The 21,338-nt window shown below is 57.4% G+C and overlaps 4 protein-coding genes across 5 annotated transcripts in view; 3 read left to right on the forward strand and 1 right to left on the reverse strand.

Moving 5' to 3' along the window:
* LOC131583714 (protein Wnt-11b-like) overlaps positions 1–431 on the forward strand; it is a gene marked incomplete at its 5' end in the record, with an annotated part of 5,046 nt that extends 4,615 nt beyond the window's left edge. The window contains one exon of the mRNA XM_058848126.1: positions 1–431. This exon is cut by the window's left edge and continues 543 nt beyond it.
* Positions 432–4,402: 3,971 nt separating this feature from the next.
* IGBP1 (immunoglobulin binding protein 1) lies at positions 4,403–9,270 on the forward strand. Of its 2 annotated transcripts, none has more exons than XM_058848169.1 (6): positions 4,403–4,629; positions 5,151–5,450; positions 6,523–6,718; positions 7,579–7,664; positions 8,301–8,404; positions 8,738–9,270. In XM_058848169.1, the coding sequence occupies exons 1-6, from the start codon at positions 4,439–4,441 to the stop codon at positions 8,881–8,883; spliced, it is 1,023 nt and encodes a 340-aa protein (XP_058704152.1). In that variant the 5' UTR covers positions 4,403–4,438; the 3' UTR covers positions 8,884–9,270. The 2 variants fall into 2 exon arrangements, with proteins under 2 accessions (XP_058704152.1, XP_058704151.1); XM_058848168.1 differs by having other exon boundaries at positions 4,404–4,629; positions 8,735–9,269.
* A 1,190-nt stretch (positions 9,271–10,460) lies between these two features.
* On the forward strand, positions 10,461–15,051 carry LOC131583742 (diacylglycerol O-acyltransferase 2-like). The gene is made up of 8 exons (XM_058848156.1): positions 10,461–10,618; positions 12,171–12,299; positions 12,372–12,479; positions 12,714–12,784; positions 12,864–13,068; positions 13,817–13,991; positions 14,083–14,285; positions 14,395–15,051. Exons 1-8 carry the CDS (start codon positions 10,579–10,581, stop codon positions 14,547–14,549), a joined length of 1,086 nt encoding a protein of 361 aa, XP_058704139.1. The 5' UTR covers positions 10,461–10,578; the 3' UTR covers positions 14,550–15,051.
* Positions 15,052–15,770: 719 nt separating this feature from the next.
* On the reverse strand, positions 15,771–21,097 carry P2RY4 (pyrimidinergic receptor P2Y4). The gene is made up of 2 exons (XM_058848153.1): positions 20,951–21,097; positions 15,771–17,485 (listed from the first exon to the last, which is right to left on the reverse strand). Exon 2 carries the CDS (start codon positions 17,467–17,469, stop codon positions 16,342–16,344), a length of 1,128 nt encoding a protein of 375 aa, XP_058704136.1. The 5' UTR covers positions 17,470–17,485; positions 20,951–21,097; the 3' UTR covers positions 15,771–16,341.
* Positions 21,098–21,338: the final 241 nt, after the last annotated feature.

Consider the following 21,338-nt stretch of genomic DNA (forward strand, 5'->3'; position numbering starts at 1 on the left):
GGCTGCAGGGATGAAATGCTGCTGCTTCGGGTGAGGGTTCATGGGCAGCTCCTTTGGGAACAGGATTCTACTGTGGGCTCATCCAGGATGCTCCTCCTCAGGGGAGAACACTGCTCCAGGGCCCTTGGCAGCATCCCAGTGGAGACCATTGGCATGGAGATGGTGCTGCTCCCGTTGATGGCAGAGACACCAGGGACAGGAGAGCTGCTGGGGGCTGCCAAAACTGGGCAGCCTGGCAGAGCCACCCCTGACCATGTGTTCACAACCCAGCCATGGCACCTTCTGTCCCCATGTCAGGGGTGGGAGCCCACTCAATACGTGAAATTCTCATGGTTTGTCCCTCCTGCCCCTCCTCCTGACCCACTGAGGTCTTCAACCCATTCCTTCCACCCTTTGGGACCAGGTGTGTTGGAATTCTGGCCTGGACAGGGGACACAACTCCAGAGCCTTGGGGAAGCAAGAAATAACCTTTAATTTCTGTACTTCCTGTAAGGGGGATTCTGGTGTGTGTTTTTAAATAAATGTTTTCACTCTCTGTGCCTTGTTTTCTAGCACAATCTTTCCTCCAGGTCCAGGAGAAAGAGGCTGTAAGGAGAGCCTTCTGTCCATAAAGCCCCATGTCCACACTTTTCCTTTCACACATCTGAGGATCAGCTCAATTGAAACTCTTTCTGCTTCTCACTGACCCAGATTTGCCTTTAATTACAGATCCCTGCCTTCCTCTGCTGCTGTTTTATCCCCTGCTTCCTCAGGTCTCTGGCTGCCTGGGATTCAGGGCTGGTGCTGGAAACTGTGGCAGTCCAGGGTTATTTTCTGATCCTTGGGAATGTGGGCTGGCTGAGCCAAGGGTGTGAACAGCAAGGGGTTGGGAGCCAGGGATGGGGTCTCCCACATTTCCTTTAGCAGGGAATCTGGCCAAGAGCTTGGATGGGATGAGATCCCTGCTGGAGCAGCCTTTGGAGGGAAAGGATGAGTCCAAACAGGTGCTGGAGAGACTCCACAGCACCAGGAGAACAGGTAAATGGGATGGGAATCCTCGGGTGGATTCCTGCAGCTCCCAGCATTGCCTGGAGGCTCCAGCAGCTCCACTTTGTTTTCGGTTCCCATTGACTGGAGCTGGCCGCGCTCAGCCCTAGCCCAGCTGGACGATTACTCATTTCCATATCCATTCCATCATTTTTAGTGGTCTCTGCTGGGTCACGGAATCAACTCATGAGTTTTTCTCGTAAAACATCCCCTCGCCTTAATGTGCTCCAGGTTTCTGTGAGGGCAGGGGAGGAATCAGAGGTGGCTGGAGAGGATGCAGGGGCTGGAAGTTGCGCTCGGGGAGTGCCAGGAGGGAGTTAACTCTCGTTATCAGTTGTTGATGTGCCATCGACTGGCTCTGCCTGCTGCCATCTCCCTTCCAGGAGCGCCTGGAAAACCGCAGCTGCCCAAGGCCAAAAGCTATCTCGAGTTTTCCTTTTAAAATGCAATTAAGGGTCAGAGCCCGGCATTCCTTAGAAAAAGGAGTTTCAGCTGCCAGGCTGCAAAGCAGCCGCAGTTTCTGAGTCCGGAGGGCTGCAGATACTAAATTAGGATTGCTTCAATGCCCTCCCTGAATCCACCTCCCAGCGCATCCCAGATCACAGGGAGGTGACACCGGGAGGGGCTGCGAACTCCGCCTGCATTGCAAAACGAGCTGGTGAGAGGATAAAAAACCCGGGAAGGATCTTGTGGAGTGAGAACTCCAGCCAGGAGGGTGGGAAATGTGATTTGCATTTGGTAACTACAAACACGCATCGCCTGAGGGAGAGGAGAGGAGCCACAATGGCAAGGAATGCCCAGGGGAGCTGTCGGCATCGCTGCTAGAGAGGTCCCGGTGGAATTTCTGCCTGGGACAAGGCAGGGTCAAGTGCTGAATATGCAGAATCCACTCCTCCTCTCCCTCCTTGACTCCAAACCCGGCAGGGAAGAGCTGGGAAAAGACTGGAGGGGTCCCCGGAATCCTGCGGGAAACGGGAAGGCGCCGGAATTAGCTGGAGAGTGCAAAGGGTCAGGCTGGCAGGGGGTGACAGCTCTGTGACAACGCTCCCAGTGGGAGCTGCTGGAATCCGGGCCCACACCTGGAATTGGCAGCGATGTGAGATCTGCAGGGCTGGGAGCATCCCCCAGGAACCGGGAGCCAGAGGATGGATGCAGTGGGAACGATCCCTGTGTTTGTCCCCAGGGGTTTTAAGGGATAACAGTTGGTGTGAACGCGGTTATTTGTTGCTGGTCAAACTTGTGCAAACAATAAAGTCTGGAGAAAGGCGAGTGATTTTCATGGATTCTTTTGATTTTGCTGTTAAAACACTGATTTATTTATTTTCCCTTTTATTTCCTTATTCATTGAGGGATGCTGCATAATTCATTCCAGGAGGGTAATACGAGCAAGGCTTGGCAATTAAGCATTTTGGAGGAAGGATGGCTCTGTGTTAAGGATATGTTGGGACATTTCTTCTGCACAGCTCCCACTGGAATGTGGATCAGGACCTGCACCTGCTTTTCCTCGTGCTGCTCCCAGAGCTGAGCCAGAAGGAGGAGAAAGCCCAGGATGGGGCTCAGCAGTGGATGGACATCTCACAGAATCAGGGAATCCTGGAATGCTGTGGGTTGAAGGGACCTTACAGCTCATCCAGTTCCACCTCCTGGCATGAGCAGGGAACCTTCTCCTACCCCAGGATGCTCCAAGCCCTGTCCAACCTGCACTGCTGGGAGTATTTGGGGGATGTTGCTGTGACCTTTGGGATGGTTGGTCCGTGCACCCTCACACCACAAGACACACACATGAGTAAATGCCTGTTTTAAAGGAAAAACCCTTCCCTCTCTGTTCTCCTTTATTCCTGGGGTGTTCAGCAGTGTCATGGTGCTCGAAGGATGACAAACAAAATCAGGGATTGTCCATGTGGGGATCTTCAGCTGAGGGACAGGGACAAACAGGGGTGAGTAAGAGCCATAAGATCCGAGGGGGATCTTATAATAAGATCCAAGGGGGAACCAGATGCAGCCTGAGGAATTTGGGGTGTAGCTGGAAGATCAGTTCTGGCAGGGGCTGTGGGGGGCCCGGAGGGAAAGCAGCTCTCCATCCCTTGGAATCATGGAATTCTTGGATGGTTTGGTAGAAGGGACCTTAAAGCCCATCTTGTTCCGTCCTCTGCCATGGGCAGGAACACCTTCCTCTATCCCAGGCTGCTCCAAGCCCTGTCCAACCTGGCCTCGGACACTTCCAGGGATGAGGCAGCCACAGCTTCTCTGGGAAATCCATTCCAGGGCCTCCACATCCCCAAGGGAAGGATTTGATTTCTCCCAGGCTGGGCAGCCATTCCAGCAGGAGGGGAGCCTGGGGACTCTCTCCTCTGCAGAGCAGACACTGACGTGGCCATGAACCACCCCGGGGCTGCCATCCCGCTGGGAATATCCAGGAGATCCTCCCATCAGACCTGGGGCCAGACAGGTTTTGAGGACCCACAGCATTCCCGGGCTCTGTGAGTAACAATTCATGGCACAATCTGACACAGGCAAGAGGAAAACAAACAGAATAAATCATAAACGGAGTCATCCTCAGAGGCTGAGTTAGAATTACTCAGGAGTAATGAGCAGTAGTAGTGGTTGCTACATCCATACTTTGCTCATAGCCAGGTCACTCACCTGTATTTCTAAGGGAAATAACCTGCTCCTAAAGGCACAGATTTAACCCTAAACTGCCTGATGCCTGGTTGAATTTTAGAGATTTTAGGAGTGAAATAAATAAAGAGGAGGGTAAGAAAAAAAAAAAAAAAAAAAAAAAGAGAAAGGTCGCATGTCCCACTTGTAATATAGAAAAAACAGAGAAGAATATGAACGTGCTGTGCTTAAACAAATAAATTTATATTTATTGACATTCAGTACTGTGCTATCGAGGATCTCCACCGTGTACCCCTTTTATACTGCGGGATAACAGATGTTTTCTGCCAATTTATCTAATTAACCTCATTTTTTTTCCAGTTCCACAGACTCCATCCCTGCTCTCCCTGCCAGGACCCGTGCGGGCCGGTACACCAGGCAGGACCTGGCAGGGAAAAGTGTGAGGGCACTGGAGGCTTCTGAGCTCCCCCGGTCTCGCCGAGCCGCTCCTGCCCGCAGTTTCCGCTCGTCCCGGAGGTTCCGAGGGGCTTCACGGCCGCGGGGCGAGCGCGGGGCCATCACGGCGCCCACCGGGGCCGCTGTCCCTCAGCCTGCCCTCACCAGCATGGCGGCCCCGCGCCCCGGCTATGCCTGTGCCCTCCCCAAGATGGCGCCCGCTGGAGCTCTAGCCGTGACCTCCCCAAGGTGTCGCCCCATGTCGTGGCTATGGCGGTGACCTCCCCAAGATGGCGGCCCGGACGGGTACGGTCGCGCCCGACCGCGCCGGAAGTGGCGACGCCGCCGTTCCCGGCCCATGATGGCGGAGGCGGGCGCGAGTGGCCCCCGGCTGGCGGAGTTGCTGGCGTTGGGACGGCGGCTCTGGGACGAGCTGGAGGCCAGCACCGAGCCCTCCTCGGGAGCCCCGGCCGTGCAGGACAAGGTGCGGCAGGGGCTGGACGCGCTGCAGCGGGCGGCGGCCATGGTGGCGCAGCTGGAGCTGTTCAGGTGAGCGGAGGGGACGCGTCTGAGGGGACGGGGGAGGGTCTCCGGGTAGGGCAGAGGTGCGGCGGGAGCGGGATAGAATCACTGAGGTTGGACAAGATTCCGAGACCATCGAGTCCAACCTGTGATCGATGCCCACCTTGTCACCCAGCCCAGAGCACTGAGTGCCACGTTTGGGCGTTCCTTGGATACTCCAGGGGTGGAGACTCCAGCACCTCCCTGGGCAGCTCCTTCCAATGCCTGACTCCCCTTTCCATGGAGAAATTCCTGCTGATGTCCAGCCTGAGCCCATCCTGGCACAGCTTGAGGCCGTTCCCTCTCCTCCTGTCCCTGTTCCCTGGGAGCAGAGCCCGATCCCCCGGCTGTCCCCTCCTGGCAGGGAGTTGTGCAGAGCCAGAAGGTCCCTCCTGAGCCTCCTTTTCTCTGAGCCCCTTTCCCAGCTCCCTCAGCCGCCTCACAGGATGACTCTACCCCCCTTTCCCATCTCCATTCCGTTCCCTGACTCCCTGCTCTCTCCCTCGCAGCGAGAACGAGGAGCTGGAGGAAGTGGCCTCAGCCGACCTGAAGTACATGCTGCTGCCGGCGCTGCTGGGAGCCCTGACGCTGAAGCAGGTGGACCTGAGCAGGAGAAGGGAGCACCTGGAGAGTGCCCGGGAGCACTTCCTGCGCTTCCTCAAGCTCTGCAGGAGCTACGGGCTGGGATCTTTCCAGCTGCCCCCCGGCGTCTCCGGCGAGGAGGAAAGCGGGAGCCCCTCGGCCCCCGGGGACCCCGCCCAGCCCAACCTGGTGGCCATGGCTGTGAGCAGGACAGCCAAAATCGAAAGGTGCAGCTTTGGGACTCACTCTGGGAGGAGCGGGAGCCTGAGGCAGTGCAGGGTTGGACAGGGAAGAGCTTCCCTGGGCGTTGGAATAATTTGACCATAAAATGCTCATTTAAAGAGATGCAGCTTGCTGTTTAATGGGTAGGGCTAGGGAGGAGCATTTGTGTCTCCAGTTTCTGGTCTCTGAGGAAAAACTGCTCAAAAACTTAAAATAAGCTCTTTAATCTTTCATAATTAATCTTACAATTAGTTCTTTAATCACTGTTGGCAGCATAAAGACTTCCAAACTGGAAGTTTCCTACCAGTGGAAAAAAAAATTTGAAAAAAAGGTGGTTGGTGCCTTTGGTGCACTGGTTGGGATTTTGGCCACTGTATTTATCATTGTGGCAGAGCTGGAAGGTCCAAACTGGGCTGGGTTTGCTTAAATTGTGTAGAAAAGCATAGAAAAACATGATTTATATTCTAATTGGGAAGGGCTTTTTTTTTTTAAAATTACTCTTTCATGCTCCTTGTTTTCCCAGCTCCCAAAGGTTGGCTCTTACTGTTCATTCTTCAGATGACAGTAATTCAGGGAAGGAGGACACAAGGATTTAGTTTGGAAGTTTTTTATAGGAGTAGTTTCCCCTTTAATAACTAATTCCTGAATAGGTCAAAAAGTCCAAAAAGCCAAAATTACATTTTGAAAAACACCCACACGCACAAAACCAACCTGAGAAGTTGGAAAAGCATTTTATTCTGTTTGTGTGACATGGAATCAACTGAAACCAGCCATTCCATTGATTTTTTCAGTCCTGCTTTCTCCAGGAGACTGATCTTTCCAGTCTCGCCTAATTTTACCAGGACAGCTTCAATTTCCAAGGATTCCTCAGTATTTAGGAGGAGAATAAAATCATTGAGGTCTCTCTGAATTAAGTGTAATTTTACAGCTGCTTTTAACAGACAGGAGAGGCTGAAATTCCAACAGGAACCAGTACAACTTCCATGAAATTTGGTTGGACCTCTTGCAAAGGGTGGTAAAGACCCCAGGGCTGGAGAAAAATTATTCCATGATCTGATTTTTCTGTGTTTGAGCCAGATACAAACAGAAGAAGGAGCTGGAGAACAAATTGGCCTCCATGAGCAGCTTTGTGGAGGGCGGGACAGCAGATGAGGATCAGATCCGGGAATTTTACATCCTCCAGATCCAGAAATGGATCGGCACCAGCCTGGAGGAGATTGAGAGCATCGACCAGGAGCTGGTGATCCTGAGGAGCAGGGATGCAGCCAGGCAGGTGAGGGAGCTCTCCTGGGATCCAGGTGTTGTGGGATGGGCATGAGGGGATGAGTCCCAGAGGAATTCAGTGGCAGAGTTTTATTCAGTGACTTCCCAGTTGGAATTGAGTCACAGCATGAGCTGATGGGCTTTTCTGCATTCTGAATTCTGAGTTTTGGATTGGGCTCTGCTGCTACACCTTCCCCACAGTCCCAGCCTGTGGAATGCTGGAGCTTGGAATATGGGAGCTGAACTGGGCTGTGCAAGGCTTTTCTGCAGATCCCTAATTCTGAAGAACAATTGGATTTGGAAATCAAAATAAGACCCTTGTGTTTTCTGCCAGGCCTCCACTCCTGGTCTGCAGCGTGTCCAGGTGTTATCAGCCCATTTGGAATGACAGAACATTCCCACAGCCCTGCAATCCCCGTGCAGAACATTGTGTCCAGGATTTCTGTGACCTGGCATGTCTGCTGGGAGCAGCAGCTCCTGATGTGCTGGCACAGCCTCCTGGCAGGGCTGGTTTGGGGGGGTAATTTTTTGGCATTGCAGGACTCAGATCCTCTGAGGTGATCTGGAGATGCTATGGAATGATGGGTTCAGAATGTTCCACTGGAACAATAAACATGTCCTGCTCTGCTCTGAGCTCAGCCCTGGCAGCTCTGCTTTGACCCCAGCAGGTGGCACAGAGGCACAGGAAGTGATTGCACAGCTGCAATTCCTGATTTAAACCAAATTCAGGCCTGGATTCTCCATCCTGGGGGGTTGCTCTGACAGCTGAGGTGTTTCTCCTCTACAAGACCTTTAATAACTTCAGGATGGGAAGCAGAGGGGGAATTCTCATCCCCTCAATGCCTTGGTGACTGTTGTTTGCATCCCCAGGCTTCAGCAGGTCCCCGTGGCCCTTCCCGGTCAGCCAGAGTTGTGATGAAACCCTTCATCCTCACCCGGGATGCTGCTCAGGCCAGGTAGGGATTGGGATGATCCAGCCACACTTTGGGACAGTGCTCTCATGTCAAGCCTAAAATACTGCTTCAAGTGCAGAAATCCAGGTGGTGCCTTCATGTCTGCGCTTGAGTTTGTGGCACCCTGAAATCTGTGCAGGAATTTTGGCACCTTAAGGACAGAATGGGATAGAAAGCAGATTTCCTGTCATGTTTGGGGCATGATTTATGCTGAGCTTTCCATGTGTCTGCTTCAGTTCCCAGGGGTGTCCTGGGGCCACCTTCCCCTATCCCAGGTTACTCCAGGCCCTGTCCAACCTGGCCTTGGGCACTTCCAGGGATCCAGGGGCAGCCACAGCTGCTCTGGGCACCCTGCGACAGGGCTCACAATTCTCACAGGGGAGAACTTCCCAATATCCCATGTAACCCTGCCCTCTGGCAGTGGGAAGCCATTCCCTGTGTCCTGCCACTCCAGGCCCTCTCCATCTTTCCCTCGGGCACAGGAGGGCCACAATTGGGTCACCCCAAAGCCTTCCTTGTGACATCCTTATATCCTTAGCACAGATTGGATCATGGAATGGCCCTGTGCCTCTTGCCTGTGTTCCTGCTCATTCCAGGGGATGTCATTGCCTGGTTTTGGCTGGTTTTGTCCCACTGCAGGGTGTTTGGAGCTGGCTATCCTGGGCTGCCCACCATGACTGTGGATGACTGGTACGAGCAGCGCCGGAGACAGGGAGTTGTGTCCTCCACACACAGGGTTCCAGGTATGGAACAGAGATGGGAGCAGGGGATTTGGGAAGGCTCTTGAGAGGATGGGTGAACAGGGATGTGTGCAGTGTATGGAACACCCCCGACTATGGAAGAATCCAAGTTTTATTAGGAAAACAACTGGGTTAGACTATGCTTGGCCTGTCCAAGGCCAGTTTGGACAGGGCTTGGAACCACCTGGAATAGCAGGAGGTGTCCCTGGTGGCACTGGATGGGTTTGAAGATCCCTTCCAACCCAGCCCATTCCAAGGTTCCCACTCCTGCTGTCTGACAAGCCCAGCAGGGCTTTGGAGAACCTGGATCTCCTCCCTGTCCCTCTGCTCCAGCAGGTGCAAGTGATGAGGAGTTACAGAAGCAGCAGCAGGAGACAGAGGAGGAGGAGGATGATGAGGAAGCTCTTCAGAAAGCTCGGGACTGGGACGACTGGAAGGACACACACCCCCGGGGCTACGGCAACAGGCACAACATGGGCTGATGCTCTGGCTGCCAGCAGGGCAGAAGATCCTGGGAGAACAACCCGGAGAGGGAGGCGGGAATACAGTGTACATAGGTGGAGCATCTGGGAATTCCCTGGATGGACAGGGGACAGGATGGCAGGAGGACATGTGACCCCTTCGCATTCCATGTCAGACTGGGGGCACTGGTCGTGTTGGGGGGTGCCCCAGAGCTCTGAGGGACAGTTCCATGTGGGTCAGGCTCCCTGTGTGTGCCCTTCCAAGCAGAGCTCCAAGGGGAGCTCCATGGATTTGGAAACTGCTCTTTGTATTGTGGGTGGATATATTTATTTTTTTTTTTTCTCTCTATTTTAAGCAAAATAAATTCTCTTTGTGCTGCCTGGTTCTTGCTGTGAAATTCTCTTGCTCTTCATCCCGAGTTTTTCCAGGGGGTGAACCCCAGACACTCTCATGGAGCCCACAAGGGACAGGACTGGGACAAATGGTGCCATATTCCAAGACAAAGTAGTCAGTGTGCTTTGAAACTCCAGAACAATCCCTGAAACAGGGAAAACTCTGAATCCCCCTGGCACCATTCCTGAATGAGGGAGGACACACCTGGCACTGAGCTGGCACAGCAGATGTGTGCAGGAAGGTGAGGAGTCACAGCTGGAAGCTCTGGAGTGCCCAGTGTGGGCTGGTAGCTGTGGAGGGATTTGTTCCAAACCTGGTAAAATACTGGGATGGAAAAGCAAAGCATAGCTGGCACTTTGTGTCACCTGGAGCAGTGTCACCTGCACGATGCTTCCTTACCTTGAGACAGTGGGATTCTGTAGAAAATTGGTGGTTTTCCTTCCTATTAGCAGGATTTGGGCACAGCTGGGCTGCAGGAGTTGAGATGTTTTCCATGCAACAATCCCTGTCCTCAGAATTGATCCACACCCAGGAGGCCTGCAGGGACTGTGGTCCTTTCTCCCAGGTACTGAGTCCCTACAATTCACAGGAGGGGTTTATGGGTTCCAGATCTCCCAGGAACGTTTCCTCCTTTCCCACCACAATCCTGCAGGTGTGTTTATCCCTTTCCTACACTGATGTTAGCCAGCACTTCCTAGGAGTGTCTCTGGACAGCTGGATCCTGAGGAGTAGCTTCAGGGATTTATTCCCTGTGGATTCTCTCTGTTCTTGGGCTGTTGGCCTGAGGCCCCACCTCAGTGCTGACTCCCTGCTGCTCCTATTTCCCTTTCTTGTTATTTTCCCCCTCAAATCTCTCCTGACAGCGCTCCAGGCATCCTGGGCAGGAGGCAGAGTGTCCATCCCAAGGCTGGGAGCGGCAGGAATGGTCTGGTGGCCATGGAGCCTCAGGATGATATTTTTGGGTGGCTCTGGGGCTGTCACATGGCAGTGTTTGTGACATTCCCCCAGCATGGACAGTACCATTCCCAGGGGAATGCAGCAGAACCATTCCCAGAGGAATTCATCCACCAGCACCGGCAGCCAGGACTTTCCTAGGAGCAGCAACCTCCCAGCATGGCCACAGCTCCTCGCACTCTGTGTGACCCTTCCAGGGATCACCAGTTCCTCTCCATGCTCCTAATCCCAGCTGGAGCAGGTCCCCTCCCCTCAGCAGGGCTGGTGTCCCTCTGGTCACCTGGTTAAAGCCTCTGGACACACAACCCAGCGCCCTCTGATTGCCAAACTCACCTTTCCACCCTCAGCACCACGGGGCTCCTGCCACCATGAAAACCATCATAGCAGCCTGCTCCCAGAATCTCAGTGGTAAGAGATTCCCAAAATGGGTTGGGATGGTTCCTGGTTCTCCAGCAATGCGAGGAGCTGGTGGTTGTCATTGTTGTCTGCTTGCTTGGGAGTGCTGAGGGGAAAGGGGGTGTTGGGAGCAATGTGAGGATAACTGCACAGTAAAACACACAGTTGCTCCACAGGGATTGAATTTTGGACATTTGGGAATGTTACACGCAAGATATTCCTGCAAATTCCAAATGTTGGATTTGCAGAGGCTCCTGTTGCTGTGGATGGGGCCGACAGCACAGCCCTAGGGGGTTCTCTGTGTCTGTGGTGTGGACATTAATGGGGCTTTTGGAATAGGAGCTAGGAAAATGATGTTAAAAAGCAACTGTTCAGTGGGCAGAAGTTTGCTGGGAGGAGCTCTGTGTCTTCCCAGGGAAAAAGAAGGGTCTGGGTTCTGCAGGTGGTTGGGATTCTTGGGATGTGTGGCGGGTTGAAAGGATCACTCAGAGCCCAGCATGCTGCATGGGAGAAAAGGACAAAAATTCCCTAATGGAAAAATCCCCCATGGGCCAGAGATGGCTCCAGTGTTTAATTTATTCCACTTGTCCCATTCCTGTTAGGACTGAGCTGAAAGAACTGAATCTCCACCAGCTTCCTGAGCCAGGGGTTGGTGGTTCTGCTCTGACCTGGGGGTTCCTGGCTTGGGGAGCCACAGGCTGCTCATCTCTCTGCCCAACATGCAGATTTTGCCAAGAAAATAAGGCTTTTGTGACACTGGTGTGGCTCTCTGGGGTGGTCTCAGTGTGGGGACCTTTGGCCAGGAGCTGGCAGGGCTGGCACCTCATGCCCATTTTGGGGAGCAGGGATGGGGCCAGGCTTGGAGTTTGGATCCTGGCTCCCAGCCCGGGGAGGTTAATGGTTCACCAAGATCGGCTGGAGGGAAGGGGTGGCAGGGGGAGTGGAGTGGCAGCACTGCCAGCGGTGTGTCCCTGTGGGGACAGAGTGGGACTGCCACCCCCGGCCACCCTGGCTCGGCCTTGCTGCTGGCCTTGGCACTTGCTGGGGGTGGTGCCGCTCTGCTGTGCCGGCTGAGAAATCCCCAAATCCCCTGGGAGCCTGAGCACGCCAAGGCGGGCACGAGAACGGTCCTGGCCCTTGGGAAATGGGCGTGGAGCAGGGATGTGCCGCTGGTGCATGGGGCTTTTGGGCTTGGCAGTGCCCAGGAGCTTCCTGCTCCGGGGACAGCCCTGATTTCCCAGGGCCACCTCCTGGCATGGTCCAGAGCTTCCTGGGGATGAGCATCCTTCATTCCACCTCCCACATCCCATCCCTCCCCGCCAGCTGCTCATCCTTCCCATCCCACCCCCTCCCGGTGCCCCTGGGTGTCCCCCGGCAGCCCGGAGCCGTGCTGTTTTGGGCGTGGGCCGTGTCCCCCTCTCCGTGTCGCCTTCTCCGTGTCCCCTTCTCTGTGTCCCCCTCTCCGTGTCCCCTTCTCCGTGTCTCCCTCTCCATGTCCCATTCTCTGTGTCCCCTTCTCCATGTCCCCTCTCCGTGTCCCCTCTCCGTGTCCCTCTCTCCGCAGGCAGCCGGGCCAGCATCCAGACTGCCCTGAGGACGCTGCTGGCCGTGCCCTGGCCCTCGCAGCGCGACGTTCGCTCCGCGCTCCAGCTCCTGGCCGTGCTGCAGTGGGTGCTCAGCTTCCTGCTGCTGGGTGAGTGAGCAGGGGGCTGTGGGGGTCCCGGGGGGGGCACACACCCGCTCACCCCCTGCCCGGCTCCCGCAGGAACCGTCAGCCTCCTGCTCCTCACCTACCTGCTGTTCACCAGCCTCTGGCTCATCCCCGTGCTCTACCTGGCCTGGATCATCTTCGACTGGGACACGCCGGAGAAAGGTGTGGTGGCCGTGTCCCCGCTTCCTTCGGCTTTGCAGCAGAATGGGGGTGGGCTCCCCCTTTCTCCAGGTCCCTCCCAGAATATGGGGAGCACCACATCCCCCTGCTCCTTCCCTCCACTCCCCCATCATCAGCACCGCGGTGGGAGGAGGGATGCAGAGGCTCCTCGGAGAGCGATTCCCTCGGATCCTGCTGCCCGCTGGGCTGGGCTGGGGTTCAAAGCCGGCTTTGCAGGTGGCAGGAGGCTGCCGTGCCTGCGGCGATGGACCGTGTGGAAGCACTTTCGGGATTATTTCCCGGTGAAGGTACGGCGCCGGGACGGGGTGCGACCACCCAAAAGGAGGTGTCACCGTCACGTTCCCGTGACTCCTTTTGTCCCCCTAGCTGGTGAAGACGCACGACCTGTCCCCCCGCCACAACTACATCATCGGCTCGCACCCCCACGGCATCCTCTGCGTGGGCGCCTTCTGCAACTTCATCACGGGCTCCACGGGCTTCGAGGAGCTCTTCCCGGGCATCCGCTCCTTCCTCACCACGCTGGCCGGAAACTTCCGCCTGCCCGTGTTTCGGGAGTACCTGATGAGCGGGGGTGAGCGGTGCCTGCCCTGCCCGGTTCGGGAGGGCCCTGATCCCCCTAAGGGATGGTGCTCCCGGGAGGAGGCAGGGCAGGGATGCTGCTCTGCTTGTGTTGTACCTGAGCCACAGCTTCACCTCGCACCTTATCTGCACCTTGCCTGAGCTGCACCTTCACCTTGCTCGCACCCTGCCCGCTTCTTGCCTACACCCTGTCTGCACCACTCCTACACCCTGCCCGCTCCTACAACTTGTACCCCTCCTACACCGTCTGTACCGCCCCTACACCCTGTCTGTACTGCTCCTACACCGTCTGTACCGCTCCTACACCCTGTCTGTACCGCTCCTACACCGTCTGTACCGCTCCTACACCCTGTACCACTCCTACCCCGTCTGTACCGCCCCTACCCCCTGTCTCTACCACTCCTACCCCCTGTCTGTACCACTCCTACCCCCTGTCGGTACCGCTCCTACCCTCTGTCTGTACCGCTCCTACCCCCTGTCTGTACCGCTCCTACCCCCTGCCCGCTCCTTGCCTGCCCCCTGCCTGTACCCTCCGCCCCCACTGCCCCCAGCCCGCCCTCCTCGCTCCCTCCCCGCTCCTCTCCCACCTCCTGCCCGCTCCCCTCCCGCAGCAGAGGGAGCCCTTGCACTGTCCCTGCCCTGGTCCCACCAGGTGCCATCGCTCGGGGGGACCCTCTGCGGTCCCTGTCGGGTGCCCGGGCACTGCAGCACCACATCCCCGGTGCTCCGTCCCGCCGCAGGGCTGTTCCCGGTGACCCGCCGAGCCATCGGATACCTGCTGTCCCAGAAGGGCACCGGCAACGCGGTGGCCATCGTCATCGGCGGCGCGGCCGAGTCGCTGTCCTGCCGGCCCGGTGTCACCACGCTCATCCTCAAGAACCGCAAGGGCTTCGTCCGCATGGCCCTGCGGCACGGGTGGGTCACGGCTGGGTCAGCAGCACTGCCACCCCCGCGGGTCCCGGCGGTCCCCAGCGCCCCGTCACCACCCACCGTGTCCCCTCCTCAGGGCCTTCCTCGTCCCCTCCTTCTCCTTTGGGGAGAACGACCTCTTCCGCCAGGTGGTGTTTGAGGAGGGCAGCTGGATGAGGAGCATCCAGCGGCGCTTCCAGAAGATGATTGGCTTCGCTCCCTGCCTCTTCTACGGCCGCGGCCTCACCTCCTGCCGCTCCCGCGGCTTCCTGCCCTACGCCAGACCCATCACCACCGTGGGTGAGCAGAGGGGCTGGGGGTCCCCAGGGGGGTAAGGGGACACTCCTGGGCTGTGTCCCCAGCGAGCCCAGCGCATTACCAGCACCCTGACCCCATCCCCTGCCCGCAGTGGGGGAGCCGGTGGCCGTGCCCAAGGTGGAGAACCCGAGCCGGGAGCTGGTGGACCGGTACCACGAGCTCTACATCCGTGCCCTGCTCAAGCTCTTCAATGAGAACAAGACCAAGTATGGGATGTCCGAGTCAGACGAGCTGCACATCCTCTGAGTGCCACCGGCACCGGCCCCGTCCTGGCTCATGAGGGCTCTTGCAGGGGGAATTCCAGCCAGCCTGGCATGGGGGACATGTGGGGGACAGTCCCCACTCTGGCCTTCTGTTCCTCCGACCTGAGGGGGAGGAGAGGGGGAAGCGAGGGGAAGATTGGGAAAGGCTCCCCCTTGCGAGGGCTCTGGAGGGGCTGTGGGTGACACAGCTGTCCCCTGCAAGGGGCTGGTGTGGGGCTGGGGCCACCAACGGGCACGGTCCCCCTGGGATAACCAGCTCACCACAAGCTGAGGGAGGGATGTCATGGGAACGAGGGATTGACATGGGGCTTTTGGGGTGGCATCCCTATGACAAGTGGGACCAGCCTGGGGGGACAGCCCACCCTGGGGTGGAAGGGGGATTCTCCTGGACTTGGACACCTGTGGATGTGGCCTGAGCCAGGACCATGTGGCCCCAGATGAGCCTTTCCTGCCATCTCCACACCCAATACAGATTTCCGACCTCCCAACACCTGCCTGTGTGTGTTCCAGAGGTTGGGATTGGCAGCACTGTGGTGGTACCCCTGCCCTGCCCATGTGAGTACCCTTGTCACCCAGTGTGTCCCCTCCCAGGCAGTCCCATCTCCAGCTGGGGCAGTGTGTGGCAGGGCCCTTGCACCACTCAGGTGCAGCCAAGCAGCTCCCAGGTGCACCTGGGCCAGGTGGATGAGATGGGAGGTGAGGGGCAGCTCTTACTGGTTTAACTGGGCTCAGGAGCGAGGTCTCCTGCTCTCGGCTCAGTGGTGAGTGAGGGTCTGTCTGGGTAGGACAGGGATGTGGGGCTGGGATGAGCCATCCCTGGGGCCCTCTCCTTCCCCTGGGCAGCTCCTGTGGGACTTGGCTGTGTGTGACTGGTGCAGTGGCTGTGGTGTGACACCCCAGTGATGCTCTGGGTGCCCCTTTCTTAGGCAGGACTTGCAAGAAGCGATGGGGACAGCCTCTCCTGGGGCTCTTGGAATGGGGACAGCCCTGTCCCATCCCTGCCAGGCTGGCGTTGGAGAGTCAACAGCACTGATAGCAATCTCAGAGCACTGCTCTGCGCAGGCACTTGGTCAAACAAAAGGGCTGGGTAAACATTTGAGGAGCAAACACCCACAAAGGGAAATTCCCAAGAACCTTCCTGTCACCACGGGAGCTCCGGCTCATCCCTCCAGACCTGCCCCAGTGGATTTTCTCTGGGGTGAGAGTGATTGTCCTGTCCTTCTTCCTTATGCTGCAGGGAGAAACAGGCCTGTGTGCAGAGAGGAGAAGGGGCTTTATTGGGAGTCGTGGGCAGCAAGTGCCCCAGGCCATGTCACTCCCCCTCTGCCAAGGCCAGCAGTGTGATAGGGACATCTCTGAGAACCCACCCAGGGTGGGCTCTGTCCCCAGGTTCAGTCTGGTCCCTACATGTCACCACTGAGCCCTCTGGAAGAGCTGTGTCCAGGGAGGCACCAGTGTCCCTTCTCTTTAGTGACTTGTCAGCCCCATGTGTCCACAGGAGTGCCAGGGATGGAGCACCAGCCTGCTGCCCCAAAAGAGCCTCCTCAGTGTCCTTCCCATTCCCATGAGTGCCTGGTGGCTCTCCTGTCCTGACCAGCACCAGCACCCTCCTCCCACGGCCCCCCAGGGCAGGGCTGGGACCAACCTGTGGCCTCCAGCCCTCCGCCCTGCAGGTCTGGGCAGGGACAGCTCAGCTCTGGGGACTTGAGAGCGCCCACAGGGAGCCCTGAGGGGCTGCAGGTCCTGGAGCCCTGGGCTGAGGCTCCAGAACACCCTCAGCAGCCGCCTCCGCTGCGCGCGGTCCCGGTGCCTCGGGTGACGCTGGCCGTGTGGCTGCCACCCGTGCCATTGTCTGTGAAGGGTGACACCAGGGCCAGGTCCAGCGTGGGCATGGGCCGGAGGCGCTGGGCGGCCCCGCGGCGCAGCCAGCCCCGGTACTTGTCCCCAGCCATGAAGTACAGGATGGGATCGAGGCAGCTGTTGATGCTGGCCAGGGGCCGCGTGATCTTGTAGGTGAAGTTGATGATGTTGAGGGTCCGGCAGTCGGCCTGGAAGTAGCGGGAGGTGTAGTAGAGGGTGCGGGTGATGTGGAAGGGCACGAAGCAGATGGCAAAGACGGCGAGCACCACGATGATCATCTTGATGGAGCGCCTCTTGTAGGAGGGCATCCGGAGGCCGGGGCTGGAGAAGCTGGACTTGCAGAGCCGCTTGGCCATCAGGCAGTAGCACACGACGATGACCAGGAAGGGCACCCCGAAGAGCAGGGCCATGATGGAGGAGCTGTAGTGCACGTAGTGGTCGAAATCCTCGGGCTTGGTGGTGTCGTGGCACAGGGTGATGTTGCCCTTGGAGCTGGTGGTGACAAAGATGAGGTTGGGGATGAGGCAGATGGTGACCACGAGCCAGGCGGCCACGCAGATGATGCGGGCGTGCTTGGTCTTGACCCACTTGAGGGAGCGGATGGGGTGGCAGATGCCCATGTAGCGGTGCACGCTGATGCACGTGAGGAAGAGGATGCTGCTGTAGAGGTTGGCGTAGAAGAGGAAGCGCACGAACTTGCAAAGCCCCGTCCCGAAGGGCCAATTGTTGCGGTCGGCGTAATAATAGACCAGGGTGGGCAGAGACAGGACGTAGAGCGTGTCCGAGAGGGCCAGGTTGACCATGTAGGTGGTGGTGGCGTTCCAGGGCCTCATCCTGGAGATGAACATCCACAGGGCCCAGGAGTTGAGGGGCAGCCCCACCACAAAGACGATGCCGTAGGAGACGGGCAGCAGGATGAACTTGAACTCTTCGTCAAAGACACACTTTGCCTCGGGTGCTTCTGTGGTGTTGCTCCCTCCTGGCCAGGGAGCCGTTGTCGGTGTCCACAGGGAAACTGGGAACATCCTCACTGGAGTGGCCATCTTGTGCCAGCCAGACCTAGGGAGCAGTTCATAAAAGCACACTAGTCACTGATCATGACCATTGTCAGGCACAAAGCGTGGATGGAAGCCAAAGCTGCCAGATTTTCTCCCCCTCCAGGAGCTCCAGCCACTTTGATGGTTCTCTGGTTTTTCTCAGCTTGTGCATTCGGGCCTGTGGGGAGCTGGGGGTGGGGGGAGTGGGCTCAGCAAAGCCTCCCTTCCGCAGCCCCTGCACTGACACCCATTAATCACCCATTAATTACCCATTAATCACCCCTTTGAACCACTGCAGCGATGGCAGGGGACAGAGCCCCACATCGGGGACAGAGCCCCACGGCCTCTGAACAACGAGACCTTGATGAGCTCCAGCAGCCCCCAGCCGGGGCCGGAGCAGCCTCTTGGAAGCTGCCTCAGCCTAATTGGCACCATCCTGACAATTCTGCTGCTCCCAGAGGGCTCCTTGGGAGAAGAAAGTTGGGAGGAGAAGAAAGTTGGGAGGAGAAGAAAGGCTCGTCTAGGGGAGTGGTGTGGCCCAGAGAAATCCTGAGGGGGCTGTTACAGCAGCCTTTGGGAGAGAGTGTCCCCGGACAGCGAGGAGCCGCTGGCTGCCGGGTGTTGTCCATAGGGAAGGGATGAGCTAAGCCCTGCGGAGAGGAACTGCCAGAGCCAAGTCCCAGCTCAAGTTCACAAAGCGGGCAGGACGTTCCCTCCTGTGCCGTGCTAGGATCAAAGGCTGGGGTCTGTGGGAAGTCGGCATGAGGACAAACTGTCAAAGTTCAGAACTCTTGTCTCGAGGGAAAGGGAAGGGTCTGCCACCACCATGGTGTCCAGCAAGGGACCAGTGAGAGTCATCCTCCACTGCCCCTGGTGAAATGATTCCTCCAAAGGAGGATGGATGACTGGATAAGTAACCTGGGAGCAGGAGCTGCTGTGCTGCTGGTGGAGATGAGGGTGTAGCCAAAGCCATGTTTGATGGAGGGAGTGTGGGAACATCTCCAATTCCTTTTGTCTAGAGCTCACCCAGGAGGTGATGGGCACCAGGACAGGGGAGGACTTGGGGCTCAGGGATGAACATCAGCTGGAGCTGGTGCTACAAGGTGGAAGGACACATCCTCTCCGCCTTCTTCATTCCTTGGCTCCCTCATCATCCCTGTCCTGTTGCCCTTTGCCCTGAGGATGTGCAGGCTTCTCCCAGCAGGAATATCCCATCGGGTGTATCTGTGGGATCATCCCTGCCACGCCCTGCCTGGAGAGACACCTGAGGTTGACAGAGATGCCCATAAATGACTCACAGGCAGATGGGACAGCGGGGGCCCCTCCAGCCGTGCTCCCAGGGCTCTGTTTGAGTTGCGGGCTGAGCTCCGGGCCCATATCCAACACCCTGCGGCTCCTGGCCTGCCACAGCTCTCGCCTTTATTGCAGGGATGAGTTCAGAGAGCAACAGGCAGGTCCTGATCAAACATTAACAGTGGGGAGAACTTGGATTGTTTTCCCCGAACCAGGAGGGAAATCAGGCGATAGGAAAGCCTGAGCTTGCGAGCGAGGTGCCAGTGGTGGTCCTGGCCCAGCAGCCACGTGTCCCCAAGCTGCTGAGGACATGAGGGACCAGGAGATTCGGTTTCCTCTTCCAAACTCCGAGTGTGAAGGAGCACAAAGCCCTGAGCCCAGAGCAGAGCTGCCGCAGGTTCACTGTCCAAAATCAGTGCGCATGACACAGGTCACCAACCAATTAAGATATGGGGTAGACAGTAAATAAAAGTTAATAATCAAGTGTGAAACATGAATAAGGAAAAGTCCTGAGCAGCTGTGGACTGCTCAGAGGAGAGCACAGGCACCTGGCTTCTGGCAGCTGATACAGCCTGAGCACAGTCAGCAGTGGGATTTAACCATTCCCAAGCACATTCCTTTGAGGATAACCACCGAAATATAGAAATGCAGAAGATGACATTTGGCAAGTTATATTTTAACAGGATTCTTGCTTCCTCAGCGTCATCACAACCAAAATCAGTGATTGAAATTACTGAATCACATCGGTCTAGCCTGAGGGCACATCACCACCAGCCCCACTCCTATTCCTTGCTGATATTCCTAGCAAAACTATCCTTGACCATGGGCTTTTGAGGAGAGATTGAGGTGTGAGCCAGGAGTTGGCACTGATTGTTGGAGCAGGAGATGGAAGGGGCTGCAGGGAAAGGATGTGGAGCAGGGAGATGGAAGGGGCTGCAGGAAGAGGTGATGCTCTTGTTCTGCCCGTTTTGAGGATGTACAAGGAATGCTGCAGAATCCCTTGCCCATGGCAGGCACATCCCCCAGGGGTGGTGCCTTTGGAATGGCCTCTGATTTTCTCTAGGAAGCAGCAAGGGGTCCTGGAAAATGCAGCAATAGCCATGGGCCAGTGGCAAGGGGCAGGGGACACACGTTGAAGGCACATGATGTTCTTGGCCACCAGATTGGCAGCTTTTCCCTGGCTCCTGGTCCTGCAGACATGCCCAAGCCAGAACTGTCCTTTGGCCCTGCTGACAGCAGGGTTCCCCCAGCCCTGAGGATTCATGGAGGTGTTGGAAAGGCTCCAGTAAAATGAAGGAGTGGGACAACACCAGAGCAGATTCTGCTCTGGAGCCAAAGGCCTGCTGGTGGGACAGGATGGGAATCGTGGTGTTGGGATCATGGATCAGCAGGCAGGAGCTCGGAGAGGGGAGGTGAGAGCAGATTTTGGAGCAGCTGCCAAGGGATGGGTGAGCCTGGGACTGGCTGCTGCTGGAACATGGGAAAAACAGGGCTTTTCTCCTTGCCTAAGCCCTTGGAAATTGCAAAACAAGGAGAATTATGCAAAACATCCTGCAGAAGGACCCTTGTCCCTAATCCCCACGTGGCTGGTGCAGCCAAAGCCCCGGCACAAGGGGATGTGACCTAATTCCAATCCTTCCCTTCGCCTGGAAGAGCAGCCAGGGCATGCTCTGCTGGGACACCTCCCCAGGGACACAAGTGGGGCTGGGTGTTTCCTTTGCTGTCCACCCATCCCCTGCCCCGAGGTGACCCTGGGCAGGGTGGGGGTGAAGGTTCCCTTCCACCCTTGCTGGGTTGTCCCTGTCCCTCACCTCACTGGGAACAGGCAGGAGCCCACAGTGTCAGGCTGAGCCACGGCAGCAGCAGAGCAGCTTCAACCCACGAGGAGATGGAGATTTGGGGGATGGAGAGGAGGATGAAAGAGAGGAGGATGAAGGAGAGGAGGATAAAGGCGAGGAGGGGGCCACACTGGGAAGCATGAAGGCCTCAGAGAAGGAGGTGGCATGTTAGAGAGGAGGATGTCCAGAGGGAATTGGGGGTGGAGGAAGGACAGTGAGAAGTGGCTGGACCCCACCCTGCACCCACCCAGCCCTGCGGATCCCACCTCTGCCCCTCACCCCGGAGCCCAGCTGGGACTGTGTGACCATGGCAGGGCTGTCCCAGCTGTCACCAAACAGGGGCTGCCCCAGCTCACCTGCACACCTGGGAGCTCTCAGGAGTGGGGCCCCCACGGGGAGAGCCTGTTCCCCACGCGGGACCGGGCCATGCCGGGGGGCTGCGGGCGGCCCTGGCCGTGCCCTGCCGTGCTCAGTGTGCCCGCTCCCGCTTCCCGGGACCGGGAACAAAGTGCCCAGGGAAGGCAGGGCTGGAGGCGGGCGGAGGCGGAGGCAGGAGCTGCCGCAGGGCTCAGCCCCACTGAGCTCCCATCCCTCTCTTGCCCTCGCAGCCTTTGGGCCACCTGCAGCCCCCGGACCTGGGGCACAGCGGCCTCTCCCATGGGGTCACAGCCCTTTCCCCAGGGGCACCATGGCCCCTCAACCACCAGGGCATAGCCCCTCACCCATGGGCACCGTGTCCCCCCG

The sequence above is a fragment of the Poecile atricapillus genome, chromosome 12, assembly GCF_030490865.1.
Source record: "Poecile atricapillus isolate bPoeAtr1 chromosome 12, bPoeAtr1.hap1, whole genome shotgun sequence".
Taxonomy (NCBI): domain Eukaryota; kingdom Metazoa; phylum Chordata; class Aves; order Passeriformes; family Paridae; genus Poecile; species Poecile atricapillus.

What these genes read in the sequence shown, in the direction of transcription:
- IGBP1 (XM_058848168.1), top strand. Translation starts at nt 4,439, where the DNA reads ATGATGGCGGAGGCGGGCGCGAGTGGCCCCCGGCTGGCGGAGTTGCTG. An exon ending in AGGACAGCCAAAATCGAAAG is followed by an intron (nt 5,451 to 6,522) that starts GTGCAGCTTTGG and finishes TGTTTGAGCCAG; the next exon opens with ATACAAACAGAAGAAGGAGC. An exon ending in CTCCACACACAGGGTTCCAG is followed by an intron (nt 8,405 to 8,734) that starts GTATGGAACAGA and finishes CCTCTGCTCCAG; the next exon opens with CAGGTGCAAGTGATGAGGAG.
- LOC131583742 (XM_058848156.1), top strand. Translation starts at nt 10,579, where the DNA reads ATGAAAACCATCATAGCAGCCTGCTCCCAGAATCTCAGTG. An exon ending in CTGGGACACGCCGGAGAAAG is followed by an intron (nt 12,480 to 12,713) that starts GTGTGGTGGCCG and finishes CCGGCTTTGCAG; the next exon opens with GTGGCAGGAGGCTGCCGTGC. An exon ending in GGAGTACCTGATGAGCGGGG is followed by an intron (nt 13,069 to 13,816) that starts GTGAGCGGTGCC and finishes GTCCCGCCGCAG; the next exon opens with GGCTGTTCCCGGTGACCCGC.
- P2RY4 (XM_058848153.1), bottom strand. Translation starts at nt 17,469, where the DNA reads ATGGCCACTCCAGTGAGGATGTTCCCAGTTTCCCTGTGGACACCGACA.